The sequence below is a fragment of the Ahaetulla prasina genome, chromosome 1 (assembly GCF_028640845.1).
Source record: "Ahaetulla prasina isolate Xishuangbanna chromosome 1, ASM2864084v1, whole genome shotgun sequence".
NCBI lineage: Eukaryota > Metazoa > Chordata > Lepidosauria > Squamata > Colubridae > Ahaetulla > Ahaetulla prasina.
Genome location: NC_080539.1, coordinates 365434583 through 365455538, shown reverse-complemented (window position 1 = coordinate 365455538; position 20956 = coordinate 365434583). Strand labels below are relative to the sequence as shown.

At 43.0% G+C, this 20956-nt stretch overlaps 1 protein-coding gene across 3 annotated transcripts in view; it reads right to left on the bottom strand.

Annotated features, from left to right (window-relative positions):
- The window catches only part of HOMER3 (homer scaffold protein 3), a 66643-nt gene that overhangs the window by 20175 nt on the left and 25512 nt on the right, over nt 1–20956 (bottom strand). For 2 of the 3 annotated variants that reach the window (XM_058163468.1, XM_058163469.1), the window contains exons 3-8: nt 16743–16886; nt 15962–16118; nt 14172–14303; nt 12211–12318; nt 8908–9029; nt 4722–4878 (exon numbers count right to left, since the gene is read on the bottom strand). In XM_058163468.1, the coding sequence (XP_058019451.1) occupies nt 4722–4878; nt 8908–9029; nt 12211–12318; nt 14172–14303; nt 15962–16118; nt 16743–16756 (690 nt within the window). In that variant the 5' untranslated portion in view covers nt 16757–16886. The remainder of the gene's footprint in view (nt 1–4721; nt 4879–8907; nt 9030–12210; nt 12319–14171; nt 14304–15961; nt 16119–16742; nt 16887–20956) is intronic. The other variant, XM_058163470.1, reaches the window with a different exon arrangement.

Genomic DNA, 20956 nt, shown 5'->3' with positions numbered 1-20956 from the left:
GGTGGATTACCACCTGTACGCTGATGACACCCAGCTGTACATTTCCACCCCGAACCACCCCAATGAAGCCGTTGAGGTGATGGGCCGGTGTCTTGAGGCCGTACGGGTCTGGATGGGGAGGCTTCGACTCAACCCATCCAAGACAGAGTGGCTGTGGGTGCCGGCTTCCCGGTACAGTCAGCTTACACCATCGCTGACTGTGGGGGAGGAAGTACTGACCCCAGGAGGAGTGCGCAACTTAGGCGTTCTCCTGGACGACCGGCTGTCCTTAGAGGATCATTTGACAGCCGTCGCCAGGGAGCTTTATCAGGTCCATCTGATTCGCCAGTTGCGCCTTCCTTGACCGGGGCGCCTTACGCACGGTCACTCACGCCTCGTCACTTCCGCCTGGACTATTGCAATGCTCTCTACATGGGGCTCCCCTTGAAGAGCACCGGAGGCTCCAGTTAGTCAGAATGCGGCCGCGGGTGATAGAGGAGCACCGCGTTGCTCCCATATAACACCTATCCTCGCGGCCTGCACTGGCTACCGTAGTCTTCCGGTGCAATTCAAGGTTTTGGTTACCATCTTTAAAGCGCTCCATGGCTTAGGACCGGGATACCTTGAGACCGCCTTCTGCCACCGATTGCCTCCCAACGACCTGTGCGCTCCCACAGAGTGGCCCTCCTCAGGGTGCCGTCGACCAAACAATGCAGGTTGGCGACCCCCAGGGGGAGGGCCTTCTCTGTGGCGGCACCAGCCCTGTGGAATGAGCTTCCTCCTGGATTACGACAACTCCCTGACCTCCGGACCTTCAGGCGTGAACTGAAGACTCTATTATTTCAGCGGGACTAGCCTAAGAACAAAAATGTTTTAAACAAATTTTAATGGGGGTTTTATTGGTTCTTATTGTTTTAGTGATCAGGCCTTGATAATATTTAGTTTTAATCTGGGTTTTAAAAGTCTATTTATTATATTGTTTTATATTGTTTTAATATGCCTGTGAACCGCCCTGAGTCCTATGGGAGATGGTGCGGTATATAAGTTTAATAAATAAATAAATAAATAAATAAACTTGCTTCCTTTGGGGAAAGTGGGCACATATAATACGACTGCATCTACAATTTAATCCAGGTGATATTTTATTCATGCATAAATGCACCAGTAAAATGCCCACAGAAATATTACAAATGAGACTTTAAAACAACTTACGGGACCGCCTGCTGTTACCGAATGCCTCCCACCGACCTGTACGCTCGCACAGAGAGGGACTCCTTAGGGTGCCGTCCGCCAAGCAATGTCGGCTGGCGGCCCCCAGGGGGAGGGCCTTCTCTGTGGGGGCTCCCACCCTTTGGAACGAACTTCCCCCTGGACTTCGGCAACTGCCGGACCTTCGGACTTTCCGTCGAGAACTGAAGACCTATTTGTTTGTTCGCGCAGGACTGGCATAGGATTTTAATAGGATTTTAATTAGTTTTAATGTTTTAACATTTTAAAATTTGGGGTTTTATTCTAAATGTTTTAATTCGGCCATTTGTAGAATAAGTTTTTTAAATTATGGTTTTATGTGTATCCTGTTGTTGTGTTTTATCATGGCTGTAAACCGCCCTGAGTCCTTCGGGAGAAGGGCGGTATAAAAATTTAATAAATAATAATAATAAATAATAATAATAAATATAATAATAACTGTTTTCTTCTCTCGCTGAAGGCAAAGACACTGTTGGGGGCAATATGCTGACTCTGTAAACTGCTTAGAGAGGGATGTGAAGCGGCATAGACTTCTAAGTGCTATTGCTATTAGTAAAGCAAAGGAAGATGAAAAATGAACATGAATGGGAAGGTCTGAAAGAAATAATGAATGATACAGTGTAGCACTCTATTCAAGAATTCAGACAGTTTAAAAAAACAGAAACAGTGAAGTCTTATCAGTTCCGTTTTCGAATTAGTGAATGTTCATGTAATTTGGAATCCCAAATTTTAGGAAGGCGTGTTTGGAGGAGGAGGAGGAGTTGGAAACGGCACACGTTGCAAATGATGGCTTCATTCATTGCCAAATCACCCTGAGTGGCAAAATACATTAAGCGAGGCCGGATTGATCTACAGATAAAATCTATTTCGTCACACACAAGATTCTCAAGTGTAGCAAAGCTGCTGCAGTAGATAAAAATTGTGAATGAAGGTTAGAAGGAGGTCAGCGTGGGCTCCGAGCCGCCTTTCTTAAATCTAGCTTGTCACAGACTTTAGCTGCAATGTTTACTCGATAAGTAGAAAAAAGTCTCAGTTTGCCACTGCTCAGCACTAGCCGGCTGCAATTAAGCGGAACGAAGCAGTGATTTGGGGGAAATAACATGTACAACCTCAGAAGGGCTTCCCCGTGGTACCCTTTCTTCACCAAGCCTTACAGGAAACCAATGCGCCATCAGCATTTGGTGTGCAATCCCTAATCCAGACAGCAACATACATACTGCACAGAAAAGCTAAACTGATTGTATTTATTAGAGCAGGGGTCTCCAACCTTGGCAAGTTTAAGACTTGTGGACTTCAACTCCCAGAGTTCCTCAGCCAGCTTTGCTGGCTGAGGAATTCTGGGAGTTGAAGTCCACAAGTCTTAAACTTGCCAAGGTTGGAGACCCCTGTATTAGAGAACGATTTCCCTCCCAACATTTCAACACAGGTAGTCCTCAACTTACAACAGTTCATTCAGTGACCATTCAATGTTACAATGGCACTGAAAAAAGTGACTTACGACTGCTTTTCACACTTATGACTGATTCAGCATCCCCATGGTCACATGATCAAAATTCAGACACTTGGCAAGTGACTCATATTTATGTCAGTTGCAATGTCCTAGGGCAGTGGTTCTCAACCTTTATAGTGCTGCGACCCCTTTAATACAATTCCCTACAACGTGGCAACCCCAACCGTAAAATTATTTTCATTTTGAATTTATCGCACCTGAAGCCGTATTGGCTAGCGATCTGAACTGCTTGCGATTGCCTTGAGGACAGAGGCATTAAAGCGGAGACTCCTCCCCTATTAAGTTTATCGCGCCTGAAGCCAGATTAGGCTAGAGATTGGGAGTGATTGCAGCTGGCTTGAGAGGGAGACATCAGAGCAAAGATTTCTCTCTTTTTTAATTCATCGCGCCTGAAGCCGAATTCGTGATTCTTCGACTCGCAAGTATACTTCCCATATTTCTGATGGTCTTAGGCGACCCCTGGCAAATTGTCATTCGACCCCAACGGGTCGCGACCCACAGGTTGAGAACCACTGTCCTAGGGTCATGTGATCCCTTTTTGCAACCTTTTAACAAGCAAAGTTGAATGGGGTAGTCAGATTCACTTAATAACCGTGTTACTAAGCTAACAATTGCAGTGATTCACTTAACAAATGGGATAAACATGGTCGTAAAATGGGGCAAAACTCACTTAACAAATGTCTCACTTAGCAAGACATTTTTTTGGGTTCCATTGAGGTCGTAAGTCAAGAACTACCTGCATTAAATCTAACTTATTTTCACCATGGAAAATGTACAACAGATGGAAAATTCTGTTTTTTACACACAATAATTAGTGAGAGCTGAAATTCTAAGAACTCAAATATGCACCTCATTCAATGTTTTGTTAAAAAAAATCTTTCAGCAAAAAGGTTTTCTAGCTATTTTATACCACCAATAAAAACAAAAACGTGGGAAAAAGAAAATAATGCAATTTTGTTACAAGTATCCTAATTTAAAAAAAAAATCTTGTAAGAAACAAAACAGTTTCAGCAGTTTAATCTATTTTATTTAGTTATTTCAAATGTCAATACTTCCCTTTTTATAATCAAAAATAAAGTTTGAGAGTTTTGACGTTTTATTTTGTACATGTGAATGTTAAGATAAAGGCCAGTTGTTACGTTAGTCACACGGTTGTTCAGTGAATCTGGCTCCCCATTGATTTTGCTTGTCATAAGGTTGCAACAGGCAATCACATGACGCCAGGACACTGCAACTGTCATAAATATGAGTCAGTTACCAAAGTGTCTGAATTTTGAGCATGCAATCACGGGGATGCTGCAATGGTTGTAAACGGGTGAAATGCTCCCGGTTCAGACAGGATCGCCTAATATGGTAGTGATGGCAGCAGGTGGTTCAAAGAACCAGTAGCAAAAAATCCCTGCCCCCCCCCTTGTCCCCCTACATGCCCAGCTGAGCCAAGCGATCATCAGAGGTTTTTTTTTATTTTTAAAAGCATTTTTTCTTTGGCCAAAAAAATGCTTTTAAAAGTAAGAAAAAAAAGCCTCTGATGATCAGGCAGTTCAGCTGGGATCGTCAGAACCCTTTCAAAGCATTTTTTTCTACAAGCTCTTTGGCCGAAGAGGTTGTAGAAAAAATGCTTTTAAAAGTTAAAAAAAAAAAAAAAGTTGGCTACGCCCACCCAGTCACATTACCCCCACCACCAAGCCACGCCCACAGAACCGGTAATTTGTAAAAATGTAAATGTAATTTTACATTTCACCCCTGGTTGTAAATGTGAAAAATGGTCATAAGTCACCTTTTTTCGGTGCTGCTGTAACTCCGACTGGTCACTAAATGAACTGTTGCAAGTCAAGGACTACCTGTATAGGCCTCAAAGGAATATGGTGGGGGAGAGAGGGCTTCCACCAGGCAGGGTGAGAGGCCCTGTGGGATGAGGATGCCTTACTTCCCTATCCCTCCTCCAATGGAGAACCTTGAGTGAATCTCTTGGGCCGCCACTCACTCGTTGGCGCAGGGCTTCCGTCTCCTCCTGATATGCTGCCAGCTGCTGCTTCCATTGTTCCACATTGGCATTAGCTTCATGCAAGGCAGCCACCAGTTTGTTGTTATTGTCTTGCAGAGTGAAAAATTCGGCTTCCCACTGAACTTCACAAACAGACCTAGGAAACACAGGGATAGGAAAGATGCAAAGCATTCTAAGTATTTCTGTTATGCTGTACCTTTCTGTCTTTCTTACAGCAGCTGGCATACTTTCCGTTAATCTATTGTTAATAAAAATGAAGGACAACAAAGTGGGAGAAGGATTTCTAACAAGGGCTTCAAGGGCAGGTACATTTGGAGATAGTTATCCTGAATTTCAAAGTAAAGCACTTCAAAGGCAGCACGATAAACAGACTCTAAAAATACCCAGACCCAATGAGCAATTAAGCAATTGTATTTGAATTAACTGCTGTTTCTCATATTGCTTTCAAGTTTCACTGAATCAATATGGTTGTCACCAACATGTCTAGGAGCCAAATAAAAACAATATTAAAAACACAGTAGTATCAATTTAACACAGCATAAAATCTTGCCTTCTTCCAAGAAAAAACTCTGGGGAACTGCAGTAGAGCAACTCTGAAGACATACGGTTTCCCAGAGGGAAGCTAATTTTTTTTTAAAAATTAATATTTACCTTTAGTGTTTAAAGGCATCAGCTGCCACCATACATCAAAAATTAACCGTGTGGCCAAGATTCATGGAAACAAGTTCACCATAGCCAGCTTTCAAATTATTGGTGTTGGGCCAGGGGTGAAATGCAAAATTTGTTAGTACCAGTTCTGTGGGCGTGGCTTGGTGGTGGTGGGCGTAATGTGACCAGGTGGACGTGGCCAACTTTTTTACTTTTAAAAGCATTTTTTCATAACCACTTCGGCCGAAGAGTTTGTAAAAAAATGCTTTTAAAAGGTTCTGATGATCCCAGCTGAGCTGCACGATCATCAGAGGTTTTTTTTTTTACTTTTAAAAGCATTTTTTTTGCTGAAGAAAAAATGCTTTTCAAAGTTAAAAAAAAAACAAAACTCTGATGATCGCGTGGCTCAGCAGGGCATGTGGGGGGGGGGGCAGGGATTTTTGCTACCGGTTCCCCAAACCACCCACCACCATCGCTACCAGATTGGACAATCCGGTCTGAACCGGGAGCATTTCACCCTTGCAATAGGCCCTCCCTTGTTAAGCACACTATGTTCTGTGTTAAAAGGAAAAAGATCCGGGTATTTCCCTTGTTGTGACATATCGGGATAGAGAAAAAAGAGGGTGGGAACCTATACCTGGGCTCTGAGTAAGGAAATGAATAAATTGCATCACAAGTCCTAATTCAGTCGGGGGCGGGGGGTGGACATGTTTTTGGAAAAACCTGATGAACAAATAAACCCAGTCCAACACCCTATTTTCCTTCCCAGGATTTTGATAACAGAGTGGAACTACAGAGCCTATGGGGAGAATATAACTGCAAAAAAAGAAAAGAAAAGAAAAGAAAAGAAACGGGAGGAGAACACCCTGATACTATAGCTAATTTGTCTGAATTGCCACAACTCTAGAGGTCCCACCAGTTATGTCACATGTAGAACACAGAAGCAGCTTAGCAGCTCACTGACTGCTACGATACTTTCTTCTGCATTCCAAGCTGCATTAAAATTTCCTCAAAGTGAACTTGTTCCTCGATTTGGAGGATTTTAAAAGGATTGGCTCGTATTTTCAAAGCAGAAGCAATGAATCTAGAGCAGGGCTGTCAAACTCAATTTCATTGAGAGCTGTATCAGGGCTGTGGTTGACCTAGGTCAGAGGTCTGCAAACTTGGCTCTTTTAAGACTTGTGGACTTCAACTCCCAGAATTCCTCAGCCAGCTTCCCAAGAACTCTGGAAGTTGAAGTCCCCAAGTCTTAAAAGACCCAAGTTTGCAGACCCCTGACCTTGGGTGTGTGTGTATGTGTGTGTCTCCGATTGGGTGGGCGCGGCCAACTGGGTGGGCGTGGCCAACTTGACACCACTCCCCAAACTGCTGGGACGTTTCCTCTTCTCATTGGGTAGACTGGACCGAAGCCACACTGGCCTGATCTTTCCTCTTTGCGCTGGGTAGACCAGGATGGCCCTGTGGGCTGGATCCGACCACATCGTGGGCCATATCCAGCTCGCGGGCCTTGAGTTTGACACCCCTGATCTAGAGTAATTTTTGTTTCCTTTGGTCCGTTTTTATGGGAGCTTTTCAACATAAGCAAAGGTTATGAAAGCAATTTCATTGGGACTAACGATTGCCTCTGATCCTGGAGTTGGTGTAACTATAGCAACTGTTGAAAAAGTAGTGCAGGAGTCCCGAACAAAAGTTAAATTTGACTTAAGTGAACGCACACGCAATTCATCTTCATAGTTTCGTCTATGCTGCAGGAACTTATTTCAAAACATTCTTGCTCACATGAAAAATTACAGCTTGATAACAAAAGTTAGAGATCTCTGGAGGCTGCATTCAAGGTTTCTCAGACTGCATTAGTGAATTAAAAGTTCCTAGAAAGGCTTGTAACAAAGTAAAAATAATAGCCACAATGAAATTAGTAAGAAACTCAAAGTTTTGTGAGGAAGCTATGCTTTCTCTGGGTTAGCAATGTTCATTTCACAAACACTGCAAAAGACAATATTGTTGTGGCTATGTATAAAGTTGTATCTGCATATGCAAAATGCATAATATTGATGAAAACTACAAAAAAGCTATTTCTTTGCAAATACATTCGCGGGTTGTTGGTTTTTTTGCAGGTATTTATTAATGCACACATGTACACTGATAATAGGGAGAATTATGCCAATGAATGGAAGGAAATGAGTGGTACAGTAATCAGCACATACTCCAACTTAGCATTTAATTTTAGACATTTTCTTAGGGATCTGAATTTAGCAGGAGCAAAATGCAAGCAGAGCGAATACTAAAGGAGCAAAGCAGGAAATCTCTTCATCACGAGCTGAACGGGGCACTCTATAAAAAGAGCATTTCATCCATTAGTAAAGAACGAAGTTTTGTGTGCGCGTGTGAGAGGGAGAGAGAGAGAAATAGTATACTTAAGGGAAGGAAGTGCTCTGGTGTGCATTGCTTTAAAAGCTGTTCAATCTGTTCCTGGGATCACACAGCTGTCCTTTGAAGCTGCCATGTGTGCCACAGGAAAAAATGTGGCTGTTTTAAGACTTGCAGATACACGCTATTTTCTCACTCTGTGTATTCTAAAGCACCCTTTGTAGACGTGGGGAGACAGCCGTGAAGAAGATATGTGACGGCCATTAGCAAAACATAAGCTTGGCTTGAAAAGACAGGAAAGAAATTCCAGATTGCCCCGTGTATCAATTCCCTTTAGTGTACAAGGAAGGGAAAGAGAAACACGGTTAGGTTTTCTATACTTTATGTCCGTGATGGTGAACCTATGGCACGCGTGCCGTAGGTGGCACGCGGAGCCATCGCTGCAGGCATGTGAGCCATTGTCCTAGGTCAGCATGCACGCGCCCCTCTTGCCGGCCAGCTGATTTTCTAGTCTCTGCCGTGCGTGTGGAAGATGTGCGTGCATGTGGTGCGCCCCCCCCACAGCCCATTTTTGGTTCCAGGAGGCTTCAGAGAGGCCTGCTAGGCCCAAAATGGGGTGGGGAGGGTCACACGCACATGCGCAGGTGGGATTGTATTATGGGTGCGGGCACGCGCACGTAGTCACACGCACGTACACACTTTTGGCACCTAAGGAAAAAAAGGTTTAGCCATCACTGCTCTATGTTATAGCCTATTACAGGGGGTCTGCAAACTTGGCTCTTCTAAGCCTTGTGGACTTCAACTCCCAGCTTTGCTGGCTGAGGAACTCTGGGAGTTGAAGTCCACAAGTCTTAAAAGAGCCAAGTTTGCAGACCCCTGACCTATTATATCAATAAAGCAGAATTCCTGCATTTTTTTTGTGGTATCTGTTTTCTGGCCTGGTTTAAGTTAAAGGAGTGACATTTTGGGGGGTTGAATCCCAAAGCAACAGATAATCCTGAAAAGTAACAAATCCACCGGCATTTAAAAAAAATAAAACAGGAAATAGTATCTCAGCATCTTCTTGATAATTCCATGTGCTTTTGTTACAACCGCTTGGTGTAAAATGAAAGGCAGAATATGTGAATCACTCTCTAAACTGGTTGCTCACCCTTCAGAGAGCATTTTTTTAATGCGTTCTCTTTCTGTTGTCATCTCCATGTCTGCACTCTGGCTCCGAAACAGCTTGTCATCTCCAGGACCATTGGAACTAATGATGGGGCTGGCCAGAATCTGTCAAGCAAAGGAACGTGACAGTCAAACACGTGAAGGGTCGGGTTGCCTTTGCTATCTTCAAGGCAGCTTGCTAACAAATTATTCTAGCCTCTCCACCCCCACCCCCACATACATATACAAAAAAAAGCACCTCGACTCACCCCAATGGGATTGGCCCACCCCATCCATGCTGGCAGAGAAGGCACGCAGTAGGCTAGCAGCCCCCCCAACCTTTAGGGCGGCAGGGACCGGTTCCATTGAGAGAGGTTTTTTCCGTGGACTGGAGGAGGCATGGTTTTGCATGCTGCCTGCATCCTTTGGATGGGGCTTCACTTATTTGTGCGGCCTGGGGGCTGGCATGCCGTGGACCAGAGGTGGGTTTCAGCAGGTTCTGACCAGTTCTGGAGAACTGGTAGCAGAAATTTTGAGTATTTTGGAGAACCGGTAGTAAAAATTCTGACTGGCCCCGCCCCTATCTATTGTCTGCCTCCCAAGTCCCAGCTGATCGGGAGGAAATGGGGATTTTGCAGGAACCTTTCCCTGCCACCCACCAAGCCACGCCCACCAAGCCATGCCACGCCCACCAAGCCACGCCCATAGAAGCGGTAGTAAAAAAAATTTGAAATCCACCATTTCCACCACTTCCACGGACCGGTGCCAGTCCATGGACTGGGGGTTGGGGATCCCTGCTCTAGGCCATCAGGGATTTCCGGCTGGCCAGTTCCAAGAGAAGAGCCTTCTCTGTCAAGGCTCCTGTTCTTTGGAACGTCTTTGGAACCCACCCCACCCCACCCCAAGTGAGATCAGTTCCCACCCTCCTGACCTTCTACAGCAAAGCTGGCTGAGGAATTCTGGGAGTTGGAGTCCACAAGTCTTAAAGTTGCCAAGGTTGGAGACCCCTGTTCTACAAGAGCCTGAAGACCTGGCTCTGCCAGCTGGTTTGGGACCCCAATGGAAGAGTATCACACTTGGGGGTTGTTTGATGGATCAATCGCAGATCCCCTCCTTTCACTATTCCTACTCCCCCTCCCTCCCTCCCCATCTTTCAGTCATAATTTGTAATCTGTATTTTTATAGCGGTTAGATAAATGGTTCTATGGTTTTATTGCTTTTACTGTGGTAAACCGCTCAGAGTCGCCTTGACGGAAGACGGCAGGCAAACAAATTTAATCAATAAATCTCCAAATGGTTAATCTCAGTGCTGCACTAGAACTTCTGCACTTGTTCACAATCCAGGGGATCTAAAACATTCAATCTTAGAATGCCACTCCTCTCTTTCTTATATCCAAACCTAGAATAGCATTCTTGATGTTCTCTTAATTTTTAAGAGAATGCTATTCCTCTGACATTCTTTGCTGCTGGATACTCAAGCTTGTACTAAAATTAGTTTGTTAAAATGGTCAAATAACACTTATATATAGCCAAAAAGTATAATTTCAGAAATCCTATGTAATCGTGACAACGATTCTATTAACTTCCTCTCTCTGCTCTCTTCCAGGGTTAGTTAAGTTTCCTCTCATTCTTCTCTCCTCCTGGCCAAGTTCAGACACCCTCCTCCTCCTCCTCATGTACTCCTAATCCATCTGTGTCTAGCCTAGGGAACACATGTCTTTCATCCTCCAGATCCATCTACCCCTGTTGCCCAGGAGATCAGAGGAAAACAGCCATCCCTTGGTGGTGTTGTGAAGGAGACTGTCCTGCAAGCAAAAATCCCTGGTGTTTACTTTCTTCTCTTCTGAGCAACAAGGAGGCAGGGGAGACCAAAGGCATAATTTGTGGACATGTGTAAAATCACTCAAATCATATCCTAAATAGGCAGTCCAAGCTGTAGACGCTCTCTACTGATACACTCAACCAAGTCAATTAAAGCTGGTGGTTGCATTCACGCAACATACTGAGCAAATCTGATTCATTTCTTTTGTGGGTTGGCATGCCGTGAAAGCCTGTTTGTTTACGATACAGTGCATTGTATGGATCCAAAACTAAGCTAGCACAGTAACCAAGTTTATGGAATCTGCAGAGTGAAAGAGAAAAAAACAATTTTCGGATTTTCACTCCGTATTTTTCGGAGCATAAGATGTACTTTTCTACCACCCCCTAAAAGAGGCTGAAGATTTGGGTGTGTCTTATACTCCGAATGTAGCCTTTTCGAAGCTTTTTTTCAGCCCTAACGAAGCGCTGGCGAGTGAAGCGATCTTCTGCACTTTGCCTGCTTTTCTCATTGCTCCTCTCTCTGACGAAGAGCTGTGTTTTAGAAGCTCGTTTTTATCCCCCACCATGCGCCTGTGAGCGTAGCGTGAGCGCGTGCACGCTCAAAACCAGCGAACTAATGTGCTCAAGCTGACTAAGGACACTAGCCAGATGAATACCTGGTAGGCAGATTTTTTTTTTCCTATTTTCCTCCCCAAAAACTAAGGGGCGTCTTATACACCGAAAAATACGGTAATCCCCTCTAGTTCTACCATTATCCACTTAAAAGTAGTGGGATCCCTGGAATAAAAACAGCAATAAGCTAAAGTTGAAATCAAATTCAGAAAGCCCATTTCTTGTCTAGCAGCGCAAAACATTATATCGCTGGCCCTCAGAGCCACCTATAGTTCCTTAGCTGCCTTACTGTCGCAAAGCCTGACTCTGTTACCTTGTTTCTTGACTTTTTTGTTGTTGCATCCTCACAATTAGCTTTACATCTGCTATTGCTAGGATCAAAGGAGTTATCTCAGTGGTAAAGGACCTTTCTTGTCAACAGAAGTTCCCAGTTCAGTCCCCAGTATCTCCAATTAAAAGGCTCTCTGGCAGTCAGTGAGAGGATCAGTTTTGGATCCTGGAGAGCCATTCCCAGTTAAAATGGATGGGCAAACGCTGGCTGAATGCAATTCCCCTGGTTTTTGGGGTTTTTTTGGGTGTTTTTTTTTTGCAGCCTCTCAGAGCCCTTTGAAATCATACCACGTTCAGCTTTAAGAGGCTAATTTTGCACTGTGCAATTTCTTTACAAAAATAACAATGAAAACAAATTATGAGCCTCAGGGCTTTTTTATTTCATTTCACTTTTTTTTAAAAAAAAAAATCCATTAGCCCTGACTACACCAAAAAAAAAAAAAAAAGATTTGCTGTCCTTGACAGAGAGGTTGACCTGAATCATGTTTAATTTACAGTGAATTCAGCCATCCCACTAAGTCCCACTTCGTCCCTCCAGACTTACTTGGTGGGAAGTCAAACTGAGAGCGGGGCTGGTTAGTTCAGTCTTATCCTGTGATTTCTCTCTGGCCAAGCGAGCAGCTTCTTTTACTTCTTGGAATTTCGCTGCAAACTTTTTTTAGCGTGTACAGAACAGAAGACAAACAAAATACAAAAAAAGAAGTCATCTACTGCTCTGGAACTTCCAAACCAAGCTGTGATACTACAACCTTTGTTTTATCAGCTTCTCACCCTCCTCTGCCATTTTTCCTCTCTTTTGCTGAGGGCTGTTGATTTCCACATTCTAAATGATAGGAAATCAATGTTTTCTGGACAGGAGGAAGGATTTGGCTGCAGGAGTTAAGAGCTATAAGCACTGTTCCCAGGACTGAGTTTCAAATTAACTGTTACCTAAGCAAGCCCCCTTGTTGCAATAATGGGAAATGCTGGGAAGCAGCCATTTACAATGAATCTGTAGAGTTGGGGGGAAAAATGGTCACCTCATCCCTCTTATTTCTCCTTTTGGTTTAGGAACCTTGCAATTAAGGCATCCCTGTTTAAGTATTTCCAGTCAAGATAACTCACCACTACTGAATACAGTCTGGCAGTTCCACCATTAGTCAGCAACTGCCAGTAGAAGGAATTTTTCCTATGTTTATTCAAAACCTCTTTCCTGCAATTTGCACTATGAAGCAACTTGAAGACAGAAGGGTCTTCAAATAACTGAAGATCTACTCAGATGATTTTCATAGTTTTACGTCTCGCTCTTCAGCCTGAATTCTTTGAGTAAGTTACAGAATCATTAAAGGTACACATGGTTGTTTAGACAAGACAAATTGGTTAGGAGTTTCAGACTAAGGAAACCCAGCTTCAAATCCCTACTTAGCCATGGAGCTCACTCGATGAGACAATATCAAGTAATGTGTACTTTCTCTTACATTCACCTTATCTCACAGGATGATTGTGAGGAAAGAAAAACAAGGCAAAACCCTTAATACGTTAAAAGTGAGCATTATCAATAATAAAGAGATAATTCAAAGAAAACAGTAGTCAAAATATCAGTTTATAATGATGAAAATACTTTCAAAATGTAAATCTTAACCATCTGACTGAGATGGTGTAGGGTTTCCTGCCTGGACAGGGGGTTGGACTAGAAGGCCTCCAAGGTCCCTTCCAACTCTGTTGTTATATTATATTATATAATTCCATCAACACTGTCAAACTATTTACTGAATCTGCACTACTATTAATCTTCTCATAGTTCCCATCACCAATCTCTTTCCATTTATGACTGTATGACTATAACTTGTTGCTGGCAATCCTTATGAGTTATATTGATATATTGACCATCAATTGTGTTGTAAATGTTGTACCTTGATGAACGTATCTTTTCTTTTATGTACACTGAGAGCATATGCACCAAGACAAATTCCTTGTGTGTCCAATCACACTTGCCAATAAAAATTCTATTCTATTCTATTCTATATTATAAATCTCATCTAGTGCCAAAAATATATTAAATCATAGATCAAGCAAGCGGGGGGAGGGAGGGGGGGAGGGGGGGTGTTTCTCCCCTCTTGTCCAAAAGAAGGGCTGTTAATGAAGATGAGTCATGCTTATAGATCAACCTTCACTAATCTGTTGGCCTTCAGATCTGCGGAAGTAGAATTCCTATTCTTTCCCTGCCATACGGCTTTGCAGGTTGGGATTGATGGTTGGTGACATAGTCCAATACACCATGAAAGGTGGGGAAATTGATCTAGTTTGGTTGCCAGTAACTGGTCTTGTTACTTGGTCAAGCTGTAAAACCTTTCCTGAGATTGAAACGGTGGTCTCTGTCGCTTTAAAACAATGAAAGAAATGAAAACACCCGCTAAGCTCTGCCCAGATTTTCTTGGAAAAGCGAGTGGAATCCAAACAACCTTTGAGAAACTTCTTTAGTAAAATGGTCCTTTTCCCCCCCATCCAATTCCTATAATTCATCACCTGAGAGAGATGTTGTTCAGAAGGAAAGCCCAGCCCATACACTGTGTTGGCCCTGCTGTCTGCCCACTGGCCAAACTTCTGTGAGGTCTTTGTGAAGGTCATGTTGGGGGTGATGGTGCTATTGATGATGGCCTGTAAGGAAGACAAACACCAAGACTTTTAGAGTTAGATTAGAAAAGGAATAATTTCCACAACTGGCCATTGCATGAATAGTTTTTGAAAACTGACAGGAAGCATGGGTGCAGGACAGGGGTGAAATCCAGCAGGTTCTGTGTCGTGTCCCACTCCTCTGCTGACGGCCGGGTCAGGGAAATCCGAGTCAGGCTTGCCTCTGCAGCTCTGCCCAAAGTCCTAGTAAAGCCCTCAGAGCAGGCAGGAGACCAGAAAGTGACTTCAGCAAGATAAGTTCGACTTTGCCTGACTCAGAGACTGCCAGAAAGCAGATCCTTTATATAGGCCATAGGGTGTGGCTCCATGACTCAGCACTCATTAAGGCCTGCCCCTCCCTTCCTTCTGTTGCCTCCGCCTATCCAATCTTCTGATGCGAGGGTCACTCCAATCAGCTGTTGGTAATAAACCCTCCTCAGGCTCACATGCTGTGGAGGAGGGGGAGGGGTCTAGCTGCTCCGTTTGCCTGGGCATGGAATCAGGGCTGGGGCCGGGAGGTGCTCCTTCTTCTGCAGTTTGTCTGGGCATGGAGCCAGGACTGGGGCCGGGAGGCATACATTCCTCCGTGTTCGGGAGCAGATAAGAAGGCCCCGGCTGCTCTGAGGGCGGGCAAGACACAACATTCTGACAGGTTCTGGAGAACCAGCAGCGGAAATTTTGAGCTGTTCGGAGAACCGGCAAATACCACCTCTGGCTGGCCCCAGGGTGGGGAGGGAATGGAGATTTTGCAGTATCCTTCCCCTACCACACCCACCAAGCCACACCATGCCCACCAAGCCACGCCCACAGAATCGGTAGTAAAAAAAATTGGATTTCACCAGTGGTGCAGGATGCACTGACACCCAGGCAGGCGACAACAAATTAAATGTATGTTCCCCCACCAGCTTGCTGGTTATCCAGTCTGGGCAGCTCACACAGCATCCTTACAATTTAGTTTTTGAAGAGATGTTTGCACAGTTACAAACATTGTGCAAATGTTTTTAAATGTTCTTCCTTGGCTCTAAATCAAGACCGTTGGAAAATCTGAATCAGCATACTTTGGAATTTTGCATGATCAAATCAAACTGTTTCATTAATTTAAAAAAAAAATCTTTCTGGTACAGCCAGCGCAGTATGATCACAAGGTCATGGGAGACATGGGTAGAAATTCCCATTCGGCAATGAAGGTTACTGGGTTGACATGAGCCTGTTTCTCATATTTCAACCTAATTCACCCCACAGAATCTGCTATGAAGAATTATTCAATAGTATATGCCTTACGTTCCTTAAAGAAAGACAGAATATAATTGCAAATGAAGACAAATATATTTTTGTCCCAGGATAATGCTGCAGGATCCAATCTGGGTCGGTCACCAGGACCAGAGGTTTTGTCTTCCGAGCTTTTGGACTCATACTGGAGTCCATCTTCAGGGAACCTCTCTCTACCACAGTGTGAATTGTTTTGTGTGTGGCATTTATTGTAAGTGGCTTCCGAAAGCTTGGAAGACAAAACCTCTGCTCCCGCTGACCGACCCAAATTGGATCCTGCTGAATATAATTATCACAAATGATTTTTCAGTACTAGTATCATTTTAAAACAAGAAACTGGACACGGGAGAAGCTGCTTGACCGTTAGGTCTCACCTTGGTGCCTCCCACACTGATGATCCGATAGACATTGCGAGTAGCGTCATAGAAATAGGACACTGTCAAGGCATGTTTGCTGGCAGGGATCCAGTTCCTCTTGGTGGCAGGATCGATCTGAAAGATGTGGGCCCTGGTGCTAAAAATTGGTTGCTCCCTGCAGAAGTGAAGAAAATAAGAGCATGAGGACCTCAACTGTAGCAGGGAAGAATTAGGCAAGTCCTATCACCGAAGGGTGTGCTTCTCTAAGTTCATACACACACAGACACACATAAACACATTCTAGGTCAAGGGGTTATGTGAAGTCCCTAGGGTAGGGACAAGATTAGAATTTAAGAGGCTGATCTCGGACAACAATTAACAAACTATGCCTTAAACTGTTATTATAACCGGGACCCCTGTGGTAGCTAGTTTAGATATTCACTGTGATCAGAAAAGAGACATTCTGATATATTTAAGGATGTTGGGGTGTGTGTGTGTACTACCTAGAAATATAGAAATATGCTCTCTCACATACACATATATTAGTAATGAAAATCAAGTTTTTCTCATTTTTAAGACTAAAAACAACATTCTCTCTACTCCGACCCAGATTAAAGTACAGATGAATTCAGCTTTCTCACTGCTTTTTGCCTCAAAGCTCTAATCAAAAAGGGAATTAATTATACAACATCTTTAAACTGTTAATTTGAATGTTCAAGTGTAAATTCTGTCTCACTCTTCCTCACACACGCTCCAGCACACAAGCAGAGATTATGGGAAGATTAAGATAAAATGTTACCTAATTGTTGACATTGGTTAAGACTGATTAAGGCAGCTGGTTTGGCAATAGAGGTAGTTAAAAGATCAGGTCATCTACCATTAGGTTAGTACAGTTGCTGGGCTAATATCCCACTTGAGTTAAGGTCTGGAACCAATTCATTTCCTACCAATGGAAATGTACACTGTTAATTGACACCATACAATGCAGGAAAGGAGAAATAAAATGGAGGCAGGACACACATAATATTAGTTCTAAATTAGGACCTGCTAAAGCTTTTTAAAAAATGTTAATCTGAAATTATTGGCTTCTAAAGGAAAGGCGAGGGAGAAATCCATGCAGCTTCCAAATGTTAGGGTATGACAGCTTATTCACAATTCCAAAATTTATGTCAGAAAGGTAACTAAGAAACTGGGCATTTTCTCATACTTAGATAAAATTGGCAACATTTGAAATCTATGGGGAGCTGTTAGAATTTTTAAAAATCCACAGACCATTAAATTACATGTTTCCATATCAGCATGGTTTACAAAAACAAAGGTAAATGTCAGTTTGGTCGCAACGAGTGAGCTATAGCAATAGCTATAAAGCTTTTCATTGACTGTGGGCTTACTGTAGGCAGCCAATGAGTTTTACTGAGCTTAGAAAAGGGTGACAGGGCAAAAATTATTGGAATTGATCTTTTCTTCAACACTGTAGCCATGCTGAACAGGAGTGATCTCTAAGACCCATGAAGTCTGAATTTCAGTAACAGCATTTAGAAAACATCTGCATTTGCAACACAGCCATCCTCGGATGCAATGGCTTTGGTTTTCTGATGGGACATCAATTGATAACCTGACTTGGCGCCCAAATGCTTCTCTGAGAGGTTCTTTTCTTTGTGAGGATAAATAGCTAAGTATTTGAAAGACATAATATACATGAGAGCTGTAGAATTTTGTAAGCAATAATGTAGGATAGTATATTTTTTTAACTATAGTGGTGTAACTTCCATTTTACAATCTATGCTACAGGGCATATTTCAGTCACATCATGGCTTATGTTTTCACTAAGATTCCTTTTGAATCTTCCATGCCTCAATGCACTGCAGCATGCAGATTTTCCAGTCAAACTCTGCATGCAGATAATTTGGAAATCTGTCTATTGATTGCTTTGATTTCTGCAGTACTTTATGTGCATACGTACATTAGTGCTACCTGACTAAAAGCTGCTGCCCAAGTTATATTATTTCAATCAATCAGAATAGAGCTGGAAGGTACCTTAGAGGTCTTCTAGTCCAACCAGGGGTGAAATCCAGCAGGTTCTGGAGAACTGATAGTGAAAATTTTGAGTAGTTCAGAGAACCAGCAAATACCACCTTTGCCTGGCCCCAGAATGGGGTGGGAATGGAGATTTTGCAATATCCTTCCCCTGCCATGCCCACCAAGCCACGCCCACAGAACCGGTAGCAAAAAGAAATTGGATTTCACCACTGAATCCAGCCCCCTGCTCAAGAGAGGAGACCCTATACCAGGGGTGTCCAACTCGTGTCACCACGTGACATATCGTTAATTTTTCCCCCTTTGCTAAACCCGGCGTGGGCGTTGCCAGAGTGTGACGCATCCGGCCTGAGGGCTATGAGTTTGACACTTCTGCCCTATACCGTTTCAGATAGGTGGCTGTCCAGTCTCTTCTTAAAAGCCTCCAGCAATGAAGCACCCACAACTTCTGAAGGCCAGCTGTTTCACTGGTTAATTGTCCTCACTGTTAGGATGTTTCTCCTTAATTCAAATTGCTTCTCTCCTTGATTAGTTTCCATCCGTTGTCTTCTGTCTTGAATTCTGATGCTTTGGAAAATAAGTTGACCCCCCTCTACTTTGTGGCAGCCCCTCAAATACTGGAATACTGCTATCATGTCACCCCCTGGTCTTTCTTTTTTCTCTTTCAGCAATGCAAACATTAGAAACTTTTAGAAACATTAGAAAATTTCAGACCATTTATTTTTATTTAATAATTATGTAGAAGTAAACATTTCTAACCATTAGTAAATTAGAAACATTTAGCAAATTTCAGCAATCAAAACATTAGAAACTCTTCTGTTTAATAGTTAATGAAGAAGAAAATGCTCGGGTGATTCAGGGTTTCAAAAGAATAAAAAGAACAGAATGGATAGGGGGATACTTTTCGGTCTTTGGAAGAAAACTGGAGCTTAGTTTAGTTTCCCCAAAGCCTGCACTCTACAGCCAAGCTCACACATGTGGACATTTCAAAGCAGCTGCCGAGACGGCTATTTCTAATCTTGGACAATTTTTACACCCAGTACTGTAGCTTACATGCCAGCTGTACATGGTTGCCCAGAGCAGGGGTCTCCAACCTTGGCAACTTTAAGACTTGCGGACTTCAACTCCCAGAGTTTTGCTGGCTGAGGAATTCTGGGAGCTGAAGTCCACAAGTTGCCAAGGTTGGAGACCCCTGGCCCAGAGGACAAAGAGGAGAACTTCATCCACAGCTTGAGAAGATTTCAGAGTTGTAAAATGCTTCACACCACCACAGCCTCATCCAGAGAAAAAGAAGTTATTTATAATGAGATGGAAACCATCCTCTACAAGCCAGCGGGGGGCACGGATCACCCCCTTCCTGAGTATTTTGAACATCAGCTTATTATATCGCGCTCACCTGCTCGCTGAATAAGGAAAAAAAGCGGGATGTGAAGAACACAATAAAGCAGAAAAAAAGAAATGGAAGGAAACCAATTTCTAAGGAAGGAAATGACCCAAGAAAAGGGAAGCGACAATGGAAACACATGTTGATGAAAACCAAAACTAGCAAAGTAGGCAAAGCCCCGATGTTTGTTGAGAGAAGAAAAACGGATGTAAGGATGAAAGGATCTGCCTTTCTGGAGATCTGTCTAGTTAATTCTTCTTGTCTCCACCAAGAGTGAATCAGAGGGCAAGGGCATAAATATAGCAAGAAAAGGAGAACTGGAGGTTGCTTCGCAACATGGAAGGGAAGTCAAATGAAGAGGCAGGCAAAGCGGGAAGCTGAATGCTGATCCAGCATCTTCTTACATTTTTTTAAAGGGCCTGAAAATGCATTTTGACAAGAAGATCATAAGTCTATGTGAAATATCCAAATACTGGGGCAGTCTAGGCCTTAGTACTAAATACCAAGAAAGGGAAACATGGACAAAACTGTTAAGTTTTTTTGCTTTCTTTGGGGGCTTTCTAAACTTGGCCAATAAAAAAATAAATTCTATTCTATTCTATTCTATTCTATTCTAAAGGCATCTGCCTGACAGGTTTTGGAAAGGGAGGAAATGCAAGTAGTCCTCCACTTACGACCATAATTGAACCGAAAATTTCTGTTGCTAAGCGAGACGGTAATTACTGCATGTGAATTTCCCGTTTTACAACTTTTCTTGCCACAGTTATTAAGTGAATCACTGCAGTTGTTAACCTAATAACACGGCCATTAAATGAATCTGAATTTCCCATGGACTTTGCTTGTCAGAAAGTCCCAAAAGCTGATCACATGACCCTGGGACATTGCAACCGTCATAGATAAGAGTCAGCTGCCAAGCGTCTGAATTTTGGTCACATGACCATGGGGATGCTGCAACAGTTTTAAATATGAAAAACGGTCATGCATTGCTTTTTTCAGCGTCTTTGAATGGTCACTAAGTGAACTGTTGTAAGTCAAGGACTACCCGTACAATTTAATCTCATCCAACAAAGCTCTTTTTCTGAACAACAAATATCTGCCTTAAGAGTATGCTAGGCGCACATCTGTTTTCTCTGAATCTTATATGGATTCGCTTGTATTTTAGTTACATGTAGGATTTCTCCAATGTTTCAGAATCTCTGCAAAATAAAAGCAGCACTTGCATAAAGACAAAAGGAAAAAATTGCCGGGAATTGTGATTGACGCCAAATATCTAACAAGTAAACTTAAAACTTTTTTTTTTTAAAAAAAGAAGAAATCTTTCCCTGACAACAGACACCAGGCGAGTCATCCCAAGAAGGCATTCCACAAGCTAAATGGAATCAATTCATTCAGCACTGAGCCATGGCATCTCACACTAACCAGATATTATAGAAGATAGCTGACTCCATCAAGCCCCAAGCTGGCTGCTATCCAGAGGTCATCCTATTTGGCCAGTGTATTGGAAAACAGGATGCAGGACTAGACACGTCTGGTTTGAATTTAAAGGCAATTGTCATTCTTTGCTGCCTCTGATGGTTGCAATGCCTGTGGTG